The sequence below is a fragment of the Geotrypetes seraphini genome, chromosome 7 (genome assembly GCF_902459505.1).
Source record: "Geotrypetes seraphini chromosome 7, aGeoSer1.1, whole genome shotgun sequence".
NCBI classification, from domain to species: Eukaryota; Metazoa; Chordata; class Amphibia; order Gymnophiona; family Dermophiidae; genus Geotrypetes; species Geotrypetes seraphini.
In genome coordinates, this window is record NC_047090.1 from 68,211,997 (window position 1) to 68,235,227 (window position 23,231).

At 42.4% G+C, this 23,231-nt stretch overlaps 1 protein-coding gene across 2 annotated transcripts in view; it reads left to right on the forward strand.

Moving 5' to 3' along the window:
* Window positions 1–23,231, forward strand: part of RYR3 (ryanodine receptor 3) — a 693,107-nt gene that overhangs the window by 270,425 nt on the left and 399,451 nt on the right. For both annotated transcript variants that reach the window (XM_033952387.1, XM_033952388.1), the window contains exons 34-37: window positions 10,643–10,869; window positions 12,362–13,163; window positions 19,261–19,461; window positions 22,892–22,997. In XM_033952387.1, coding sequence (XP_033808278.1) covers window positions 10,643–10,869; window positions 12,362–13,163; window positions 19,261–19,461; window positions 22,892–22,997 — 1,336 coding nt within the window. The remainder of the gene's footprint in view (window positions 1–10,642; window positions 10,870–12,361; window positions 13,164–19,260; window positions 19,462–22,891; window positions 22,998–23,231) is intronic.

Here is a 23,231-nt window from a genome sequence, read left to right on the forward strand (position 1 = left end):
CGAGGGTGACGGACCTGGAAGGGAAATCAGAGGCCACCGCGAACCATGTGGCTGACATGCGGAAGCAAGTATCTCGCATTTCTCTGCTAGAAAGAGACCTGGAGGAGAGCAACGACCGTTCTCGTCGTTCCAACATACGGCTCTTAGGAATAGCAGAAGGTGCACATGATCGTGATTTGATCAAATATCTAGAATCTCTGATACCCAAAATACTTGATCTCACCTTTGATAGAGATTTTGAAATAGAGCGTGCGCATCGTGTCCCGGCAGCTCGTAACACCAACTGAAGATATCCACGACCGATTGTGCTGAAAGTTCTTAGATACCAACACGTCCTGGATATAATGCACCGCGCAAAAATAAAATCACCAGTAACACACGAGGGTGCCACCATTTTATTCTTTCCTGACCTCAGCAAAACTACAGCGGCACGACGCAGACAGTTGCTTTCCTACAGGCCTCAGCTGAAGCAACTTAATGCAAAATTTGGCATGCTTTACCCAGCACGGCTGAGAGTGACCTTCAATAACCAGACTAAAGATTTCCTTAAGCCTGAAGATCTTGCTGTGTTCATTGAACAGCAAGCACCCACTCCGATCCATCAGGTTTGAAGGGCTGGATGAACTATGTCCCTCGTTTTCCATGCCATGTTTGCTATGCTCTACTTTTTGTCATTGCCAGTGTCAAAATATTACTGCAATATGTCTAATGTTTCACTGTTATATCAAAGCGATTCTTTCACTTTTTTCTGCATTTGTCTCATATATATGATCCTGAGGTGCGGCTGTTCTGTGTGTGTTGGCTGCTGTTCTTTGCTCTCCTGCTGCACTCACATTGGTTAGCATACAGTGTGATTTAAGATCACTTCTATATACACATGGTATACTTAAAGTTTTATTCTTTTCAGGGGTACATATGCTGTGTCTTCTGTGCATTAACAGACACTTATATATAATGTGCTTATGCATGACATGTCTATGGTCTGACTCTATTGTCCTAGGTCTCTATTCTTTCATATTTCATGTCCCTTAACATCATTTTTTTAAATGCTAAAGGGCTCAACAACAAAGTGAAACTACAAAAAACGATGGATTATTTAGAACAATTGCATCCAGATGTAATCATGTTACAAGAATCCCACTTAGACAAACTAGCCTCTGAAAAGCTTCACCTTGCCTGGGCTTTAAAACCATATTTTTCGCCTGCTATAGATAAGAAAGCAGGGGTAATTACTATTTAAGTACCTTCTTACTTCTTATTTATAATCTTAATGTATATTTTCTTCAAACCGCTTAGAACCTAACGGATGTAGCGGTATATAAGAAATAAATTACATTACAAATTACATTACATATTTTGAGAAAGAGGCAGGATTTAACTGTCATATCATCTTCTTCAGACCTTAATGGAAGATGGGTCAAGGTAACACTGAGGTGCAATGAACAAAGATACACACTACTTAATCTATATGGTCCTAACTTAGATGTCCCGGACTTCTTTCAGGCCATTACAACTTCTATCTTGGAAGATGATGACTCTCAACTAGTTATTGGTGTTGACTTCAATATAGTGCTTGATGGATCAAAGGACAGAAAATCATCGGTTGTCTATAGGAAACCCAAATCATGGTTTGTGCTACAGAATCTCATCTCCACACTTCATCTTCAAGACATATGGAGGTCTACTCATCCAACAGATGAAGCCTTTACTTTCTTTTCCTATCCACATCTTTCGTATTCACGTATTGATTTTTTTCTAGTGAGCAACACTCTGCGTTCCTCCATCCTTGATACAACTATCCTACCTATCCTGGTTTCAGATCATTGAGCTATATCGTTGAAATTGACTCTTACCACTCCTCAGCCAACTGGGAAAAGATGGAGATTTAATGCAGCTTTACTTCAAGATCTCTCCTTCAAAGAACACATTCGCAACGCAATCAAGGAATATTTCAGCTTTAATACACCTGATCAAACTTCCTGGTGTTGTTGGTGGGACGCTTTTAAGGCTACCATTAGAGGATCCATCATTGCCTATGCTGCCAATAAACACAAACTGAAGAGGCAAGTAACGGATAGACTGGAAAAAGAAATTAAAAGGTTGGAGTCTCTACATCAACAGACACCATTGGACACCAATATTCTACGTCAACTTGCCAAATGTCGTTTTCAATATAATGCTTCCCTAAGCCACCAAGCATCACATTCTATCTTGCAGCGTTCGGCCACTTATTTTTCGGAAAATAATGAAGCAGGCAGACTGTTGGCCACATATCTGAAGAAGAAATTGGATAAAACAAATATTGCTAACATTCAATTATCTGACGGTAAAGAAATTACAGACCCGTATGAAATCTCAAATGCTTTCATGGAATATTACCGAGAGCTATATTCTACGCAACAATCCACCGGATCCATGGACTCAACTTTTTTGGATGAGCTTCCCCACTCCATATTGACTGATGAGGATAATAGCAGTCTTTCTCGCTCTTTCACATTGGAGGAACTGTCTCTTACAATCCACGAAATGGCTTGCAATAAAGCTCCAGGACCAGATGGTCTTTCGGTAGAAATCTACAAAGCTTTCCAGGATGAACTGCTTCCATACTTTTTGTCCTTTCTGGAGCATATTGTGTCATCGGGGGAGGTGGAAGGCACTTTTACAGAAGCAACCATCATTGTGCTACCGAAACCCGGCAAGGATCCGAGACTCATCACTAATTATAGTGTCACTTATAAACGTGGATGCGAAAATATTTGCGAAACTATTATCCACTAGACTACAGACAGTCATTTCCAAACTCATACAGAATGATCAATGCGGGTTTATCACTGGTCGCTACTCTGAGGATAACACTCGTATCTTTACTCATATTATTGCTCATGCACAATCTCAGCCTCAAGATTTACTTGCAGTAGGAATCGATGCTGAGAAGGCATTCGACAGAATTGAATGGCCTTTTCTGTTTAGAATGCTGTCTTGGTTTGGCTTTTCGGAAGACTTTATACGAAAAGTGAGGGTACTTTATTCCTCACCTTCCACCAGAACATCGATCAACGGTTCACTCTCACAAACGTTTCATCCGACCAGAGGTACCAGACAGGGGTGTCCCCTGTCTCCCCTACTGTTCAACTTAGCTCTGGAACCTCTTATAATAGCTTTACGGAACAACCCGGACATTCATGGATTTAATTTCTTCAATAAGGAAATAAAGGTCTCGGCTTACGCTGATGACATCTTGCTCTACATTACGCCTTCCTCCTTTCCTGCTATGTTGTCAGTCATAAAGGAGTACGCTGCCATTTCAGGCTACAAATTGAATACCTCTAAAACAGAAGTCATGCCTCTCAACTGCCCCAGCGTAGAGCATGAGATTACTGCATATGGGGTGAAATGGTCGAGATCTAGTATGAAATATTTGGGAGTGATGTTTGGGCCCACGATTGAGGAAACAGCACAGCTTAATGTAACTTACCTGCTGGAACTAACTAAAAACGTCACGAGTACCTGGTCCCCGCTAAATCTGTCTTGGTGGGGTCGACTGGAAACGATCAGAATGATGATCCAACCAAAGATCACCTATGTTTTAAGCATGCTTCCATTTCATTTACCACCCACATTCTACAAGGCTATTGATGTTATCCTGTCTAAATTCCTAGAAGCAATCCCGTATTGCTTTATTGAAATTGAAAGCCTCCAGGGAAGACGGTGGAGCTGGATTTCCAGATTTCCTGCGATATCATAATGCTTTCCTATTGCGTCTATGGTTTCAAACATACAACATAAACAGGAATGCAGACATATCAGCCTGGCTTCATCTGGAGCGTACTCTATATGGTGAATCCCACTTGTTGCTCTTACCAGGGTCCATCTTGTCCAAGAAAGAAAAGTCTGACCCAATTATCTCGTCATACATGAAAGCGCTTTCTCTGGCTGAATCATCCTTGTCGATTAGATGGATTGATTCTAGTCTGATCCCATTGTGGAATAACCCTATGCTCAAAATTCAAGACTCCACCATATCATGGAGCAGCTGGCAGAGATGTGGTATACGCTCTGTCCAAGATCTGATGGAGGGCGAGGACTGGCTGTCTTTTGATAACCTGATGCTAAAATGGAATCTTCCAAACACGCAAAGATACCAATGGTTGCAACTACTACATTGTGTGAAGTCAGCTCTGCCTAATGTTCTCGTTTCCTCGCCTTTACCTAGTCTGTATATGTTAATTCAAAAAGTGATCACACGGAACAACAGAGCTTCTACTTGGTATAAATCAGTTTTATATTCTGATTGTAGACCTGCTGTTACAACTGAAAACAAATGGAACGTGGAACTGAACCTCCCATCGGATGCCATTGACTGGCCTGCAGTCTGGGCTCTGCTATTCAAATCCATTCGCTCTGCTTCCTTGTTACAATCCATGTTTTTTCTCATGCATAGGGCTGTTTGGACTCCCATACTATCACATAAAATTGATCCATCTGCCTCTTCCTCCTGTTGGTCATGTGGGCTTCACTCAGGTACGCTTGAACATATGCTATACTCTTGTTCCCACCTCACTACATATTGGAATAGAGTATGGGAAGTAATAGGTGAAATATTATATATCCCTGATCCCTTTTCATTCCAGATTCTTATACTCATGGACAAAGGTTTAAATAGCTCCTTAGACGTTTCAGGTGGCAGATTACTAACTATTATGCTATCAATAGCAATCCAAACGGTGCTCCATTGTTGGAAAGATTTGTCACAAGTAGAGTTTCATGCTTGGTGGAACTCATTATGTATAATAAGTAAATATGAGAAATTAATAGCTGAAAGATCTGGTTCCCCAGCTAGCTATAGGACTATTTGGGCGCCTTTAGCTAAATACTGTGACACTTAGTAAATTTGTATAAATTTACCACACAGATACTATCTTTGATCTACATCTTTAGACCTTATCTGCAATTGTTAACCATACGAAATGTCATGTTTATTTTGCTTCTTCTTTTACGATGGATCCATTGTGCTCTGTATATGACCGTTCTACCATGCTGAATAATTGTTTCAATCTTACATTATGTTATGTATGTCTTGTTCATTGAAAAATTTCAATAAAAATATTGAAAAAAAGAACACCAGTTACAGAATCCCCCCCCACCCCCAGCAACGATCGCGGCAGGAGAGATGGCTCATCTCCCCTGCCATGATCCACCCCCATCCCTGACCAGATAGGGCAGGAGGCCAAACTCCGGATGGAAGAGAATCTAGCAAAAAGCATTAAAAAAGTGGATAAATCCTTCTTCAGGTATATTCGTGACAGAAAAAGGAACACAGATGGGATAGTGTGCTTTAAGAAACCAGACGCGAATTATGTAGAATCGGACTCCGATAAAGCCGAACTACTATATGAATACTTCTGCTCAGTCTTTACCTGCGAGGCACCGGGATCCGGTCCACAGCTACAGACAAGGGAAAGCTCGGAAGACCCATTTCGAGATTTTGAATTTACATCCAGCAGCGTCTACTATGAACTTTCAAAGCTCAAAGTGAACAAAGCCATGGGACCAGACAAACTGCATCCCAGGGTGCTTAGGGAGTTGAGTGATGTCCTGGCGGAACAGTTATCTGCGCTCTTCAATCTTTCCCTAAGTACAGGAAGAGTCCCATTGGACTGGAAAACAGCTAACGTCATTCCACTCCACAAAAAGGGATGCAGGACGGAGGCTGCAAATTACAGACCGGTGATTCTCACATCGATAGTGAGTAAAATTATGGAAACACTAATCAAACACAAATTAGATACGATCCTGAACGATGAGAATCTACGAGATCCCCATCAACATGGATTTACAAAGGGAAGGTCCTGCCTGTCAATCTGATCAGCTTCTTTGACTGGGTAACGAAAAAGCTGGATATAGGGGAGTCCCTAGACGTCGTGTACTTGGACTTCAGTAAGGCTTTTGATAGTGTCCCACACTGCAGGTTATTGAGCAAGATGAGTTCGATGGGATTAGGAGAAACGTTAACTGCATGGGTAAAAGACTGGCTCAGTGGTAGACTTCAGAGGGTGGTGGTGAACGGTACTCTCTCCAAAAAGTCGGAAGTGGTCAGTGGAGTGCCGCAGGGCTCGGTCTTGGGTCCAATCCTATTTAATATCTTCGTAAGGGACCTGGCTCAGGGGCTTTGAGGGAAAATTACATTATTCGCCAATGACGCCAAACTATGCAACATAGTAGGCAAAAGCACAGTGCCCGACTGTATGACGCAGGATCTACTCTTACTGGATCATTGGTCCTCAACTTGGCAACTAAGTTTTAATGCCAAAAAGTGTAAAATCATGCACCTTGGCAGCAGAAATCCATGCATAACTTACACCCTAAATGGTGAGACCTTAGCAAGAACTGCAGCAGAACGGGACTTGGGAGTGATCATTAGTGAAGACACGAAGACTGCTAATAAAGTGGAGAAAGCTTCATCCAAGGCTAGACAAACATTGGGTTGTATCCGAAGAAGTTTCGTCAGCCAGAAGCTCGAAGTTATAATGCCATTGTACAGATCCATGGTGAGACCTCATCTAGAATATTGTGTACAATTCTGGAGGCCACATTATCAAAAAGATGTGCAGAGAATTGATTCAGTTCAGCGAATGGCCACCAGGATGGTCTCAGGACTCAAGGATCTCCCATATGAGGAATGGCTGGGTAAGTTGCAGCTATACTCACTCGAGGAACGTAGAGAGAGAGGAGACATGATTGAGACGTTCAAAAATGTCACGGGCCGTATTGAGGTAGAAGAGGATATCTTTTTTTCTTAAAGGACCTACGTCGACAAGAGGACATCCGTTGAAACTCATAGTGACACCAGGAAGTATTTCTTCACCAAAAGGGTGGTTGATCATTGGAATAGTCTTCCATTGCAGATAATTGAGGCCAGCAGCGTTCTGGATTTTAAGAGAAAATGGGATAAGCATGTGGCATCACTTCAAGGAAGAAATTAGGGGGTGGGTCATTAGAGTGGGCAGACTTGTTGGGCCGTGACCCTTTTCTGCCATCATCTTTTATGTTCTATGTTCTATGAGGGAGCCCAAGCCCTCCTACCCCAGCGAAACCCCATACCCCACCTCGACACCCACTAAGATAAAGGCAGGAGGGATCACAGGACCTCCTGCCATCGACACCCCCCCCCCCCCTTGATCACCCCCCTCCGAACCCCCACTCGGCCCCCCCAAAGCCCGAGACCCCCCACCTGCTGACCCCCAACCTCCACCCCTGACACCCCTCCGTACCTGTTGGCCAGACAGAATGTTGGGCCTTAGGGCCTGATTTGCCCAGTCGCCTCAAGCCCCGCCCACAGGTGGGGCCTTAGGCACCTGGGTCAACCATCCGGCCAACATTGTTAAGGTACGGGGGGTGTCAGGGTTGGGGTTGGGGGTCAGCAGGTGGGAGGGTCTCGGGCTTCAGGAGGGCCGAGCAGGGGTTCGGAGGGGGGGTGATCAAGGGGGGAGTGTCGACAGCAGGAGGGCTTGGTCTCCCTCCTGTCCCGATCGTTGCTGGGGGGTTTGTGGTTTCACCGGGGCAGGATGGCTTGGGCTCCCTCCTACCATGATTGTTGCTGGGGGGTGTTGGATCGCAGCAGGAGAAATGGCTCATCTCTCCTGCCATGATGGTGATCACCCCCCCCCCTAGAACTGCAGCATTTCAGGGTGAGGATCACGGGGTGAGGATCGTGGCCCCTTTTTCGGCATTTATACCTATCTTGACTTGGTCTAAGTCAAAATGTATAAGTGCCAATGAGGCAACCTTCCTAATCCTTTGGTTATACCTGCTGTACGGCCTACGTCCTGCCCCCTCCCATCCTTTCCCCGCTTCTAAAAACGCCTCTTTTCGCTATATGCGTTTAGAGGCAGGCGTTTAGATACGTCTAAAACCAGCTTTGGATATGGGTACTTGGACGAACAGGCTTTTTGATCCGCCAAGTACCCATTTAGGCTACTTTTTAGACGTTTTTTGTTTTGATTATGAGCCCCATAGTGTTCTAATTATAGGAAAATTCACCAAGAGAATTCCACAGGAAAAACAGGAAGAGACCAGCATAATAGATGAAAACTGTGGAATCTATGATCTCGATGCAGATTTTATTCAAAATTCTTCACATAAAGGGTTCAGTTCAATCATCCAAAGCAATAATATACAGTAAAAATATAGTGGTGGGTGTCGTAAAGGTATATTGAAATGAGTTCAGCTTGGGTAAGAGTAGTCCCGAGTGCAGTCCAGAAATGAATGACAAATGTTATAAGAAAATCACTCCATAGAATATTATGATCATGAAATCAAAAGTATAGTCATCAATGTGCTTATTGATCCTGTCTACAAACAGTTTAACAATACGAGAGTCCTTAAAATTCAACCAATAATTTGTTTTATGTGTAAAGTTGATTTCACACAAATATCCAGAATGCCATGTTCATTGCAGACAGAATTTGTTCAAAGTAAATCAATAATACTCCACGGTATTAACAATGGAATATTTGGAAACAATAATATAAACATTACTAGTTAAAAAAATGTAACTTTCTTTTATCAAGCTGTGCTGCAGAGCAGCCCGAACTAAATGCCGAGCTGCTCATAGGATTAGAATGGGCAGCTCAGCATGTAGCTTGCGCTGCTCAGCAGTGCAGCTTGATAAAAGGGTGTGTGTGGGGAGGGTTAATCATTGATATCATATCTGGTAATAATATCAGTAAGTTCATGTACCCCACCCCCACCCCCTTTTACAAAACCGTAGTGCAGTTTTTAGCGCCAGCCACAGCGGTAACTCATAGGAATTCTATGAGCGTTGGAGTTGTTACCACCTCTGTCAGCGCTAAAAACACTAACGGTTTTTCTTCTTTAATAAGTGCTGGTAAAGAGTTCCATATTCTGGGCGCGGTAACAGCAAAGATTGTATCTTGTCTTGTATTTATTATACTAAGCGATGGAATTACTAGAAGGTTTTTGTCCTCAATAACACACTGAAGGTCAAATGAGATGATGGCTGCGCTCAGGGAAATAAGCAGAACTCTTCCCTGTTTTGGGTTCATTTTCTCTCTCTGCTAGCAAACAGCAGATACAGATAACAATTCGATGCACGGAATGGTGTGAGGAGGAGGAGTGTGAGGTGCAATGGTTGAAGCTACAGCCTCAGCACCCTGGGGTTGTGGGTTCAAACCCCTCGCTGCTCCTTGTGACCCTGGGTAAGTCACTTAATCCTCCATAGCCCCAGGTACGTTAGATAGATTGTGAGCCCACCGGGACAGATAGGGAAAATTCTTGAGTACCTGATTGTAAAACCGCTTAGATATCCTTGATAGGCGGTATATAAATTCCTAATAAACTTGAAACTTGTAATGTGAAAAGGGAAAACACAGCAAAGTTAGTTGATAACAGAAATAATGTGTCTCGGTGCAATTCTGGTACAAAGATCTGTATTCTCATAACTACTAAGCTTTTGCTTATACAAATTGAACCAGGTTTCAGTAAATGGCACTCAAATATTGGTGCTGGACAAAATCAGCACTGTTAAATAAAGATTGTTCTGGGTCAGTGTCTCTCAAACTTTCCCGCTCTTTTACTAAGGCACGCTAGCGTCTAATGGACACGTTAGCATTCAGCACGTGCTAAATCAGCTAGCACGCCTTAGTAAAAAGGACCCCTCTTTTTTTTTAGCTCTGGCACACAAAACGGAGCAAATGTTTTTCACGACACATTATTATCGCAATTATAAAATTGCAAAACCAACAAAAAATTAAAATTGAGAGTTATTTAAAGTTCTTTAAGCTATGTATGGGTAATTGTAGCAAAGGTGAAACTAAAGTAGATAGAATAGAATTGCTAATCAATGTGATGAATGTGCTTGTTTTTGAGTGCAAATTAGAGAATGGCACGGAGACAAATTTTTCCTCGTCCCCACGGCAACTCGTTTTCCCATCCCGGCAAATTCTTTTACTGTCCCTGCCCCATTCCTGCAAGCTCTGTCCTCATCTACACAAGCCTCAAACACTTTACAATCATAAATGTTCGAGGCTTGCGGGCTTAAGGCAGAGCGTACAGGAATGGGGCGGGGACAGCGATAGCGACAAAGCTCGCTGGGACGGGATGGGGAAATTGAGTTCCTAAGGGGAAAAATTTACAGTTTTTTTTTAGCAAGTATATTTATTTCATGGCAGCTCTATGATTGATTTCAAATGAAAATGGTATATTAAACTCTATAAATAAATAAATAAATGCTGTTAGACTCTGATTCAGGAAATTACACTGATTGCTAAATTAAGGCATGGGAAAAGGTTGTTTTTTTTACTGTATAAACAATTGGCTATATTTGCAGTGAAGGGTTTTTATTTATTACCACATTCTGAATTACCTCATTGAGAGAGCTGTTAGGAAATTAAAAGAAAGCTAAAACATAATAAACATCTGATCTTTCAGAATGAATATGTAGCTATATTTGACTGAGAATAATTAAGGGAAAACATAATGGTTTCCCACTGTGAACCATTTAGAATGAGACAATGTATGATGGCGCAATGATGTGAACTAGAATAGATGTGAAAGACTACGGAGTGAAGCCATGCATGATCAATTCTGAGCTTTCTGTTTTTCATGCATTCCTTGATTACAGAATTCAATGCCCTTGTCAGCAGCAATATTCAGAAGTGAGCACAAGAACCCCATCCCTCAGTGCCCTCCACGCCTTGATGTCCAGACCCTTACACCTGTTCTCTGGAGCCGAATGCCCAACAACTTCCTGATGGTGGAGATGGAGCGGGTCAGTGAGCGCCATGGCTGGGTGGTCCAGTGTGTGGAGCCTTTACAAATGATGGCTCTTCATATTCCAGAGGAGAACAGGTGTGAAAATGTTTTCAAGTCTAAAATGCTTGGCTGGCTAGCTCTTTAAATCTCTTTTATGGAACACTAGGGCACATATGAAAGGAGCAATGGACCTGTTACAAATATATACTCGTAGGCACTGGCCTGAATAATGGGGCATTATAAAAGGGTTATTTTTTAAACAAAATATAGCATTTTTTTTGTCTAAATGCAGGCCAGTCTGACTACATGATGCAAGAGAATGTCCAATGATAAATATGATTATATCCTAGTTAACAGGCCTATTTTTCCTTTTTAACTCTTTACTGAGAAGAAGGGTATAGAAGAAAAGGGAAACGGTATATCCTGGAAAGAACAAGGCAGTCTTATATATCAGAAAGCTTTTAGTGCAAAGCATTTTTTTCTTACATTGTATTTGGTTGATAAAAATAGATGGAACTCAAGCTAGTTTCTCATTTCATTTTCTTACCCTGCTATGCCATTGACTGCTTTATATAGCCTTGGCCAAAGCATCCTGGGCTAAATTTTTAAAGGCAACAGTTGTGCATTTTAGTGGGATTTTCAGAAGATATGCAAAGAGAAAACAGGATCAATTTGTGCATCTCTCTTCTTTTCCCCTTCTCCCCTTACGTCTGCTCCCCGTACCTCTTCAAATCTTCACCGGCCAGAAGTAGCATCTCTTACCTGCTATTCATGCCTGCCTCAAATCCTCTCTCTGACATCACTTCCTGATAGCGGGGACCAGGAAGTGAAATCAAAGGGAAGGATGAGGCTGGCACAAGCAGAGGTTAAGAGATGCTTCTCATGGCTGGCAAATATTTGAAGAGGCACGGAGGGAGGGCCACAGGGAAGAGTGCATAGGGAGGGGGACTCATGCAGGTAAAGGTATATTGGAAGGGTGCATGGCGCAACGATGCCAAGAGCTTACACCCTGGGCACAAAATTTCAAGGTAAGTGATGCCCTCTAATAATGTCATGAGAGTGAGTTCATAGTTGTGCTCACCAGGCCTCTGTCTCCAATTTGGCTGTCAGCTATGGTAAGCCTCTCAGCCCTTTGCTCTTTGGATAGCTTACAATAGTCTCTCTCCTCAGAACCACTGTAGCACTAAGTTTTTCAAGGTGAGCAATATTCTAACATTGCGATGACAGGTTCACCAAGATGTTCTCACCAGGCCTTGTTCTGCCAGATACAGTAAGCTTCTCAGCCTCTTGCTCTTCTAGATAGCACACACCAGCCTGTCTTATTAGGATCACAGTAGCACTGGATTTTTCAAAGTAAATGAGGGGGATTTACAAAGTTGTTGCTTTCACTAGGCTTTGCTCTCTATTTTTGGCTTCAGCTATGGTAAGCCTCTCAGCCCCTTAATCTTTTGGACATCTCACACCAGCCTCTCTCCTAATGTGTATCTCTACTGCTTTCTTTTTTACCTCATAAGTTGTATTTGAAAGTACTTATTGATGTAAAATTATTGCAAAATGTACAAAATGTGCTCTTGCATTTATTAAACAGGTGCGTGGATATTCTGGAACTGTCAGAGAAGGAAGACCTGATGAAGTTCCATCATCACACACTGAAGCTCTACTGTGCTGTGTGTGCATTGGGGAATAACCGTGTGGCTCATGCCCTATGCAGCCATGTTGATCAATCTCAGCTATTGTATACAATTGATAATCAGTATTTGCCAGGTCTGCTGCGTGCTGGATTTTATAACTTGCTCATCAGTATGCACCTTGACTCTGCCAAAGAAGCCAAAATGATGATGAGCAATGAATTCATTATTCCAATCACAGATGAAACACGAAGAATTAAACTCTTCCCAGACAACTTGAAGAAGCATGGCTTGCCTGGAGTTGGGCTGACCACTTGCCTGAAGCTTCGACTCAATTTCTCCTCTCCCTGTTTTATCTCGACCAGTGAGTTATGCCAGCAGCACAGCCCCGAGATCCCACTAGAAATTCTGAAATCCAAGACCCTGAGCATGCTGACTGATGCTGTACAGAACAGTGGAAACCATATACGAGACCCTGTGGGGGGTACGGTAGAATTTCAGTTTGTGCCCATCTTGAAGCTGATTGCAACGCTACTCATCACTGGAGTCTTCAATGACACTGATGTGAGGCAGATCTTGCTCCTGATTGACCCCAACGTGTTTGGAGAACAAAAGAATGAGGTGGGGGAAAGATACGAAAAAGAGATGTTGACACAGGAAGAAGAAAAAGTTGTAGAAGCAGGAGAAAAGTCAGGCAGAAAGGCACAGACTCCAGCAAAAGGCCTATTACAGACACGTCTGCCAGAATCTGTAAAACTCCAGGTAACACTCTAATGCATCTTCAGCTTATTACTAAATATAGCATGAGAAAGAAAGTGATCCAGATTATATAGGAACTGATGAGCTTCTGATCTAGAGACAGCAGCCCTACTCAGTGCTGTCAGTCTAATGCCATGCCGCTGGGAAAGAATTGATCAAATTTTCAAGTAATTTCTCAACTACAGTTTAGTACATCTGTATAGTATTTAATCCCCTCCAGCATAAGAAAAAGATGCTTCCTGTGATAGAAGAAGAGCCAGTAGTTGTGCTGTGGAAAAAGGGAAGCTTAAGAGACAAAGAGAGGGAATAATGCAGGGACAGGGAAAGAAGGTATGTAAAGGCCGAGTAGGGATGGGTCAGTGAAGAGTGCATGGATAAGAGTAGGAATAGGGGAAGGGAGGGAAGAGAAGAGAGGGATCTAAGGACAAGAATGCAAGGGGAAAGGGAAGGGATGGAAAGAGCAGAAGGGCAGAAAAAGGAGAGGAGGGATACTGTAGTTAACCCACACACTTTTTATACTTCTGTCATTGTTTTTATTTCTACTGGAGGCACTTTCTCTGTGAAAAAGTGTTTCATGGTGTTATTCCCAAGTTTACCACCCTGCAACCTCAATTCATGCCCTCTGGTTCTACTACTTCCCCATTTAAAAAAAAAAAAAAAGAAATTTCTTTGTGTAACCCCCTTGTCTGCATGCCTAGACAGCAGCCTGGTATAAGCCCTAAAGCTGGGTAAAAGAGGTACACTTCAAATGTGTTAATTTGGGACCAGAGGTGTAGTGAGGGAGGTTGGCACCCAGGGTGGTAGTGCCAGGCCTCACTGTGCCATGCGTCCTCCCTTCACTCTTCCCTGCTGCTTGGGCGCCCCCTTCCCTGCCACTTGAGCACCCCTGCACCTTGCATACCTCTTGAAACATTCATTAGCATGAACAGCACCTTCTATCTTCTGCTCACGTCCGCCTCAGCTCCCTTCTGATGTCATGTCCTGGTCCCGCGGCCAGGAAGTGATGTCAGAAGGGAGCTGATGCCGGTGCGAGCAGCGAATGAAAGATGCTGCTCCTGCCGGCGAACATTTAAAGAGGTATGTGGGGGTGGGGGGGGGCAGAGAGAAGTGCCGGTGCTCCCTTATGAAGGCAGTGCCTGGGGCATTCTGCCGCCCTCCCCCACCATGTCTTTGGGAGGGATTTATCCTGGGAGGCTGCTCTAAGTAGTACCAGACTTTGAGTCCACACATTCTTTTCTGTCTGAACCAAACTTTACTTTCTTTTAAGTGATTTAGGCATTGTACACTTTATCTTTACTTATAAAGTAGTAACTATTTAAGTTCTTTTCTCTTCAGACATAGATGAAAATACAATTAATGGTTACATTAATTCTCTTAGATGATTAAACCTACTCACCAGGTTGGAGAGGGTCTTTCAAAAACACAGTTTAGATTACCTGCTGTTCATATTGGCAGATCTTAAACATTTATCAGTGCTTATGCTAGGATAAGCAGGCAGCATATTCTCACAAATGGCTATGGACAGTCTGAAAAATGAACTGTCACTTTAAAAATCTTCTGAAGTGAACACGACTATCCGCACCGCGCATGCATGACAGCCTTCCCGTCCAAAGAGACTCACGATACCTCAGTTCTTTATTTTCCGCAGAGTGAAGAAGTATCTTTTTGACTGAACTCCTTTCAGTTGGCATTGCCTTACTGCTTCATGTATTTTTCTTCTCTTTTCATTTGTTCTTGTTTGAGCGAAGTGAGAAGAGAAAATTTTCTTTTTTCATTTCAAGTTTTTCAGTGTTCTTTTTTTGATCAAAAATTGAGTTTAATTTTGCCAAGTTAATTTTCCCGTCCATGTCAAAATCTTTGACAGGTTTTAAGAAGTGTGGTAGGTGTCAGTGGTCTATTTCTATTGCCAACCCTTGTGTCTTCAGTGTCTCATCGAGACTTGTTCTTGGTGTTCTTCTTTAAAGGCACAGTCTTAAAGTCTGTCGCATTCAGCAAGTGTAGTTGTTCGGCATTACCATGGATGCCACTAGATTTTCTCAGCCATCGACATTGAAAAGTCCAATATTGACATCACAGGAGATTCCAGCATCGGGAAAGCCAGCTAAGAAGCCACCTGCTTCCAAACCAGCATCACAGGTCTCTACAGCATCAAGTCCCTTGATGCAGACCAAACAACGACGCTACCACTCCCCAGCTTTGCAGGTTGTCTCTCCTCCACAGTGTGCATCCTCATCGACGTCACCCACTCCAAGACAACCTGCTGCTCCAATGGTATTGGCTGTTGAGCCATCAGTATCGGTGCCTTCATTTAGGGAGAGACTCAGTGAGTTCTTCCAGAGGGAGCTCGGTGATGTATTTAAACTGCACTGCATGCCGGTGCTTTCATCGACTCACTCAGTACCAGCATAGCTTGAGCATAGTATTACAAGGGTACCACTGTCAGCTTTTCATCAATCAGAGCATCACACTCCTCCAGACTCTCCTGTGAGGGATCGTCGTTCGCCCTCTCAACCTTCAGGCATTGATCTCCACATCGATGTTTCATAGTTTATTTGAATTTTGATTAAACGCTTCTCCAGGTGTACAAAGCATTGTACATAGTAATTTAAAAAGAAAAGTTTTGAATGTTATCCCTAGGAACTCTGTATCCTCTGTTAGATCAAAATGATTGGCTATGCTCTCTAGATCTAAAAGAAGCGTATACACATATATCAATTCACCCGGCTCACAGAAAATTTCTGCGATTTTGAATTGCCCATCAACACGTTTAATACAAAGTTCTGTCCTTTGGCTTGGCCTCCTCTCCAAGAGTATTCATCAAATGTCTGTTAGTAGTGGCAGCAGCTTTAAGGAGTCAGGGATTTCAAGTTTTCCCCTATCTCGGCGATTGGCTCATAAAACACACTTCCCCTCAAGGGGTTCACTCAGCAATGCAGTCAACTATCCTGTTCCTTCAACATTTGGGGTTCGAAGTCAACTTTCCAAAATCTCAACTTCAGCCCTCTCAGACTTTTCAGTTCTAAGGAGCTCTTTTAGACACCATACAGCTCAGAGCATTCCTGCCTCAATAACGACAGAAAAATCTACTTCAGCTTTGCCATCAAGTATACCATCTGCCGTCCATCTCAGCCAGACAAATGATGAAACTTTTAGGTCACATTGCATCCACAGTCCATAAGAACATAAGAGTTGCCTCCACTGGGTCAGACCAGAGGTCCATCGCGCCCAGCAGTCCGCACCCGCGGCGGCCCATCAGGTCCACGACCTGTTAAGTGGTTCCTGCCTTTTCCTATAACCTATCTCTAAATCTATCTGTACCCTTTAATTCTATCTGTACCCCTCAATCCCCTTATCCTTCAGGAATTTATCTAAACCTTCCTTGGACCCCTGTAGCATGCCCTGCCCTATCACAATCTCCGGGAGTGCATTCCATGTGTCCACCACCCTCTGGGTAAAGAAGAACTTCCTAGCATTTGTTCTAAACCTGTCTCCTTTCAATTTCTCTGAGTGCCCCCTTGTACTTACGGTTCCCCACAGTCTGAAGAATCTGTCCCTGTCTACCTTCTCTATGCCTTCCAGGATTTTGAAGGTTTCTATCATGTCTCCTCTAAGTCTCCGCTTCTCCAGGGAGAAGAGCCCCAGCTTTTCTAACCTGTCAGCATATGACAGGTTTTCCATACCTTTTATCAATTTAGTTGCCCTTCTCTGAACTCTCTTAAGTATTGCCATGTCCTTCCTGAGGTACGGTAACCAGTACTGGACACAGTACTCTAGATGCGGGCACACCATTGCCCGCTACTCCCTTTGCCAGATTTCATCTCAGATCATCTCAGTGGACTCTGGCATCCTAATGGTCTTAAGCTCTCGACCCTTTCTCTCAGAAGATTATAATCACATCATTGCTTTGTCAATCTCTGCAGTGGTGGATAAATTCCTCAAATCTTTCCAAAGGGTTGATGTTCCAAGTGCCTTCTCATCAAAAAGTTCTGAACGCAGACTCGTCCATGTATGCTTGGGGAGCTCATCTAAACGGTCTCAGGAGTCACTTGTTTGCTCAAGAACAAAAGCTCCACATAAACCTCTTGGAACTCAGAGTGATTTGGAATGCTCTGCAGACTTTTCAACACAGTACAGTCAAACCTCGGTTTATGAGTGCACCGGTTTGCGAGTGTTTGCAAGACGAGCAAAACATTTGCAAAATCGGCACCTCGGAAGCCGAGTTTGACTCGATTTACGAGTGCCACCCCCCGCGATCTGGCATCCCCCCCCAGTGATCCAGCATCCCCCGCTCGTGTCGTCCCCCCCCCCCGCGATCCTACATCCCCCCCGAGCACCGAAACAAAATCCCTTACCCCGATTGGGCACCGGCACCAGCACAAATGCATAGGACATGCTGGTGCTGGTGCCCGAAGATCCTCCCTCTTCTGGGCTGGGCGGTGCATTGGAGATCCTCCCTCTTGCCTATTGTGGGCTAGACTGGGACTTGAACATTTGCGCATGCTCAAGACCTTCTGGTCTCTCTCCCGATGGTCCAGCAGCATGATACTTAATTTTAAATGTAATTTTCATGATCAGCAACCAAAAATCTATAAGATACACCCAAAAGTGTTGAAGTAGCAAAACCTTTGTTGTCTAGTGTTATTGTAGATCACTTTTATTTATTTATTCATTCAATTTTCTTTACCGTTCTCCCAGGGGAGCTCAGAATGGTTTACATGAATTTATTCAGGTACTCAAGCATTTTTCCCTTCTCTGTCCTGGCGGGCTCACAATCTATCTATCATACCTGGGGCAATGGGGGGATTAAGTGATTTGCCCAGGTCACAAGGAGCAGTGTGGGTTTGAACCCACAACCTCAGGGTGCTGAGGCTGTAGCTTTAACCACTGTGCCACACATGTTGTCTACTTCCTCTTGAGGTGTCCATACTGTTGCAAATCTTTGTAACATCTGCAAAAAAATCAAACTTTTCTTTCCAATCTTGACAATGCTGCTCACAAGTATATTAAATACAATCAGCTTCTACACTGATCCTTGAGGCACTCTGCTACTCACCGGTCTTTCTTCCAAGTACTACCACCCTTTATCATTTATCAGTCAACCATTTTCTTATCCAGTTTACCACTTTTGGTCCTAACCTGAGCCCGCTCAGATTATTCATTAGCCTCCTATGAGCAACCATATCAAAATCTAAGTAGAGTACATCTAACATGTGTCTTTGATCCAGTTCTCTGGTTACCCAGTCAAAGAAATTAATCAGATTCTTATGACAAGCTTTTCTTTTGATAAACCTTGCCTTGGATCTTGCAACCTCTTTGCTTCCAGGAAGTTTACTATTCTTTCCTTCAGCAGCACCTTCATTATTTTTTCAACCACTGAAGTGAGGCTTACTGGCCTTGAGTTTCCTACTTCTTCTCTGTCACTATTTTTGTGAAGAGGGACCAACCACATCTGCTCTTTTCCAGTTCCTCAGAACCTCTCCTGTCTCCAATAATCCATTAATCTGTTTTTGCTCAAGTTTTAATTTCACCCTAGATTTCTTTAACAGTGTTGGAACACTGAGCAAAACAGATTAAACAAACCTTCGTCCTGCTAGAATATTTCTGAGCTCCCTCAATATCCTGAGATAGATCTCATTGGCCCCATGGTTTTGTTCAATTTCAGTTTTTCGAGTTGTTCATAAGCACTTTCTGTTCTATTTCCATATATGTATGCCAACCAAGGTCCTTCTCCAGGATTTTCTTCACTCACTGCATGGCAATTCGCAGCATCTTTCTGTGTACAATTCCATTTCAAGCCTGCTTCCTTTTCCCAATATACCTGAAAAAAGTCTTGTCACTTCCCTTTGTATCTCTACCCATTTTTTATTCCCTCTGTGCTTTTTTGCCAACTGTGGGATCCTTTTGCTAAACTGCAGTAGAAGATTACAAGAAGTGTGCTATCTCCTAAGTGTCGTCGTACAGTATTGCATATTGTGTTCTGTGTGAAGATACTGCTGGATAGAAGTGTATGTCTACATTTGTGTCTTGGTGGTCACAGTGCTAGGAGGCACTGTTAGCTTGGAACATTGCAATTGTAACACAGATCTTTGTACTCTTGCAGATATGTGAACTCCTACATTATTTCTGTGACTGTGAAATGAAGCACAGGGTCGAATCCATAGTTGCCTTCTCTGACAACTTTGTGTCCAAACTGCAGTACAACCAGAAATTTCGCTACAATGAGCTAATGCAGGCTTTGAATATGTCTGCAGCAATGACTGCCAAGAAGACTAGGGAGTTCCGCTCCCCCCCACAAGAGCAGGTATGACATAGAGCCCTACTCAAAGATGTGATAATATGAAGAGTACTATACAAGGGGCCACTATAAAGTTTTCAGCCCGACCAAGAAGAGAATGATGTTGAGCCATGAAATAATTACTCAGTGAACATGGACGTGGGCATTCCCAGGATTTAGGCATGGAGTTATAGAATACTTCTATTTCGGCATCTAAATGACAGTAGTTAGGTGTGAGCATGGGAGGTGTAATTGCTTGCATCTAAAGATAGAATGAAAATGGCTTAAACTAGTATTCCATAAAGACAGCTCCATGCAGAACTCCCTTTATGGAATTTGCACTTAGCGTGCATCATCTTAGCGCCAAACTTTGGATTGCCATTTACTGAATCTACCTCCATATGATATTAATAAAAAGTCCTTATTGAGAATACCAGGTGTGCATTAAGGTTTTAAATCTATAAAGAAGGCATTAAGATTTATTGCCAGAAATGTGCCCGACTGACCTGAATACCACATGCATGCATATGTGCACACTTAGTATGAAATGTCAATATTTTGGCCATGCTTTATTCTTTAAAATCTAAATTCAATGATGTGTAGTTTACGGTTCATAGATGAAAGCACGCGGGACAATCGCGCGCTGAAAAATGAGCTGAGAGAAATGCGCGCAGGATGTCAGCGTACCAGATTAAAAGTTAAATTTAAAGCGCTCTGAGGAGGGGATTTGGGGGGAAACCCCCCTCCCCAGTTTACTTGGAAGTGTTTGCACTGACGTTGGGGGGTTTGGGGGGTAACCCCCCCCCCCCTTTCAGAGGAAACTGTAATTTTTCCCTGTTTTAGGGAAAAATTAGTTTCCTCTGTAAGTGTGTGTGTGTGTGTGGGGGGGGGGGGGGTGTTCCCCCACCGGCAGCGCAAACACTTCTAAGTAAACTGAGGGGTTCCCCCCAAACCCCCCTTGGAGTGTTTTAAATTTAACTTGTAATCCAGTGCGCTGACATCCTGCGCACATTTGTCTCAGCTCATTTGTCCGTGCGCGATTGTCTGGTGCGCTTTAATCTCATCACCGTAGTTTACAGGTTGGTATATATCTGGGTGGAGTTTGGGCATGTTCTGATGTTCTTATTTACATGTACATTTTAGAATGCTATACACAACAGTCTTTTGCCTAAAGGCATGAGTATATGTACATATATGACCTTTTATATAATTTATTTATTAAGATATATTTGCTGTCTTTTTGAAGAAATTACCCAAGGCAGTGTACAGCAAGAACAATCTGGACATTGTCTATTGTAGTTAAAATTTATACGCACTGCTTTAGGTGCCAGGATCTGTGCATAAATTTTACGTAAAGATCCAAAAAGGGGGCACAGATATGGGTGGATCAGGGGCATCCCTGAATTTACGAGCAATTTTATAGAATAAGGCAAATCCACACCTAATTTAGGCATGAGAGTTTATAGCAAGTTTTACTTGGAGTAAATCCTTGATCCAAAATTTGGGTGTGGATTCCATCGCCAAACACTGTTCTATAAATGATGCTCAAGTCTGAGCACTGTTTAGAATAGTGCTTAGCGCTAATTTTTATTGGTGCCCACATTTAGGCACCATTTATAGAATTGATTCCATTATGTCATAGTATACTAATTTCAATGTCAACAAATATTGAATAAAACACCTTAATAGACAGCATAGGGCATATGCAGAGGTAGAACATATAGACAGTTAAGACAGAATAACAAGAGTTAGAAAATAAAGGGGATGGGATGTCATATACTGCTTTTCCTGTGTGGTTACACATTCAAGGTGTTAAGTGATTTGCCCAGAGTCAAAAGGAGCTGCACTGGGAATCAAACTCATAACCTCAGGGTGTTGAGGCAGCTGCTCTAACCACTAGGCCACTCCTCCTCTAGGGAATTAGTTTAAAGAAAATTTCACAAGAAGTCAGAAAAGTAGTGGATAAGCAAGCCTGCCTAAAATATGAGCAAAAAGGATCTACAACCCGAAGGGACTAGAATAGCCAATACTGTCCAATACAAAAATGAATAAAAATTAGCTAAGCGGTCCTTTACCCCTGAAGGAAGTATAAGAAAAACTAACAACTGGTCACCTAAATAAATTGTCAAAATAAGTAATAAATAATAAATAATAACACAAGTCAATAAAGGACATCAGTATGAGCCTTAAGTAGGTAATGTACGGTGTATAGACTCAGGCTATTTCTCATAGGTGACTAGCACCAGAACTTCAGTCCAAATGAGAATCGCCTCATACATCATTAAGTCCTTTTAAAGTGACCAAAAGTGCTAAAGTGAGAATATGAGCAGCCAGTATTAGCCTTTGTGTGTGTGACTAGCTTGTTAGTTGCGCTACCATTAAAGCCTTGGGAATAGAGCCAAGCTTTACACTTGCTTTCTGAAATAGAGGTCATTTTGCATTGAGCAAAATCTTTCAGGGTGTGCATTCCAGAGTGTGGGGGCTACTCTGGAGAAGGTTCATTTGCTGATGTCAGTGTGCGATATCCTTTGTAGGGTATATGGTTAGGGATATTCCTGGAGAGGACATTGACAAGTTTGGAGGTGTGTAGAGGGAGATCCTGTTCTTCAAGTACTCTGACCCATTTCCTTTAAGATAAGACACATAGATTTAAATTTAGCTATGTATTGTATTGGTAGTCAGTGGTACTTTCGCACAGGTATTCTATAGAGAAATGTATGCACATACTTTTATTTATAGACTAGGCTACAAGTTGGACACTATGGACAACAAGACAGAAAGAAGATTGACTCATTTGAGCTTTGGTGCTGGAAAAGGATTTTATGCATGCCATGGACCGCCATAAGATCTAACAAATCAGTTTTGGAATAGATCAAGCCGGCTAAGTCCTTGAAGCCCAAATGATAAAGTTATGACTGTCTTATTTTGGTCATACTGTAAAAAGAATAAGATCATTGGAGGATATCATGATTGGGAAGATCGAAGGAACTAGGCAAAGAGGGTGCCCTGCAGTCAGATGGCTGTACATGTTGAAAACAACCATCGGGATGACGCTGGAGGACCTTACCATTTTTCTTTTTAGATTTGTAATTCATCAAGTTTCTAGGACTCGGACACGAGTTGATGACACCTAACTAACAAATTGGCATTCTTTAGGTGTCTAAATGTAGGCATTCCTTTGCAGAATTGCCCTCCACATGATAATGCATTAACACAACTTAGTAAATTTAACCCTAAATTTGTACCTATGACAATGGAAGGTAAGTGACTTCTTTAAGAACCAATAGTGGAAAAATCAGGATTCAATGTGATCTTTTCTAGCATCTGTCAATTTTCTTTTTCATTAATGTGATCCAAATTCCAAAGTTTTTAGATAGCTTCTTTTACTATTTTTGGGTTAATTTCTGCATTTAATTATATCTTACATGTTCTTATTAATATACTTTTCTCTTTAAAGATTAATATGTTACTAAATTTCCAATTTGAACAAGAGGAATGTCCTTGCCCTGAAGAGATTCGTGATGAGCTTTATGAGTTTCATGAAGATCTGCTCCTGCACTGTGGTTAGTCTCATGATCTACTTTTGCAGGATGGTTTGTCATGTGATTTTGTACTATGAATTGCAAAATATTGTCACTGACAATAAGTCACAATGATCTATTAGGAGGTAATTTTATAGATAATATTGTCACATAAAATAACATTTTATATATTAAAATTTTGAAAATAAACAACCCAGATCCAATCTCCATTATATTCAGGGACCTGAACTTGGGACCAGTGGGAGCACTAGAAGT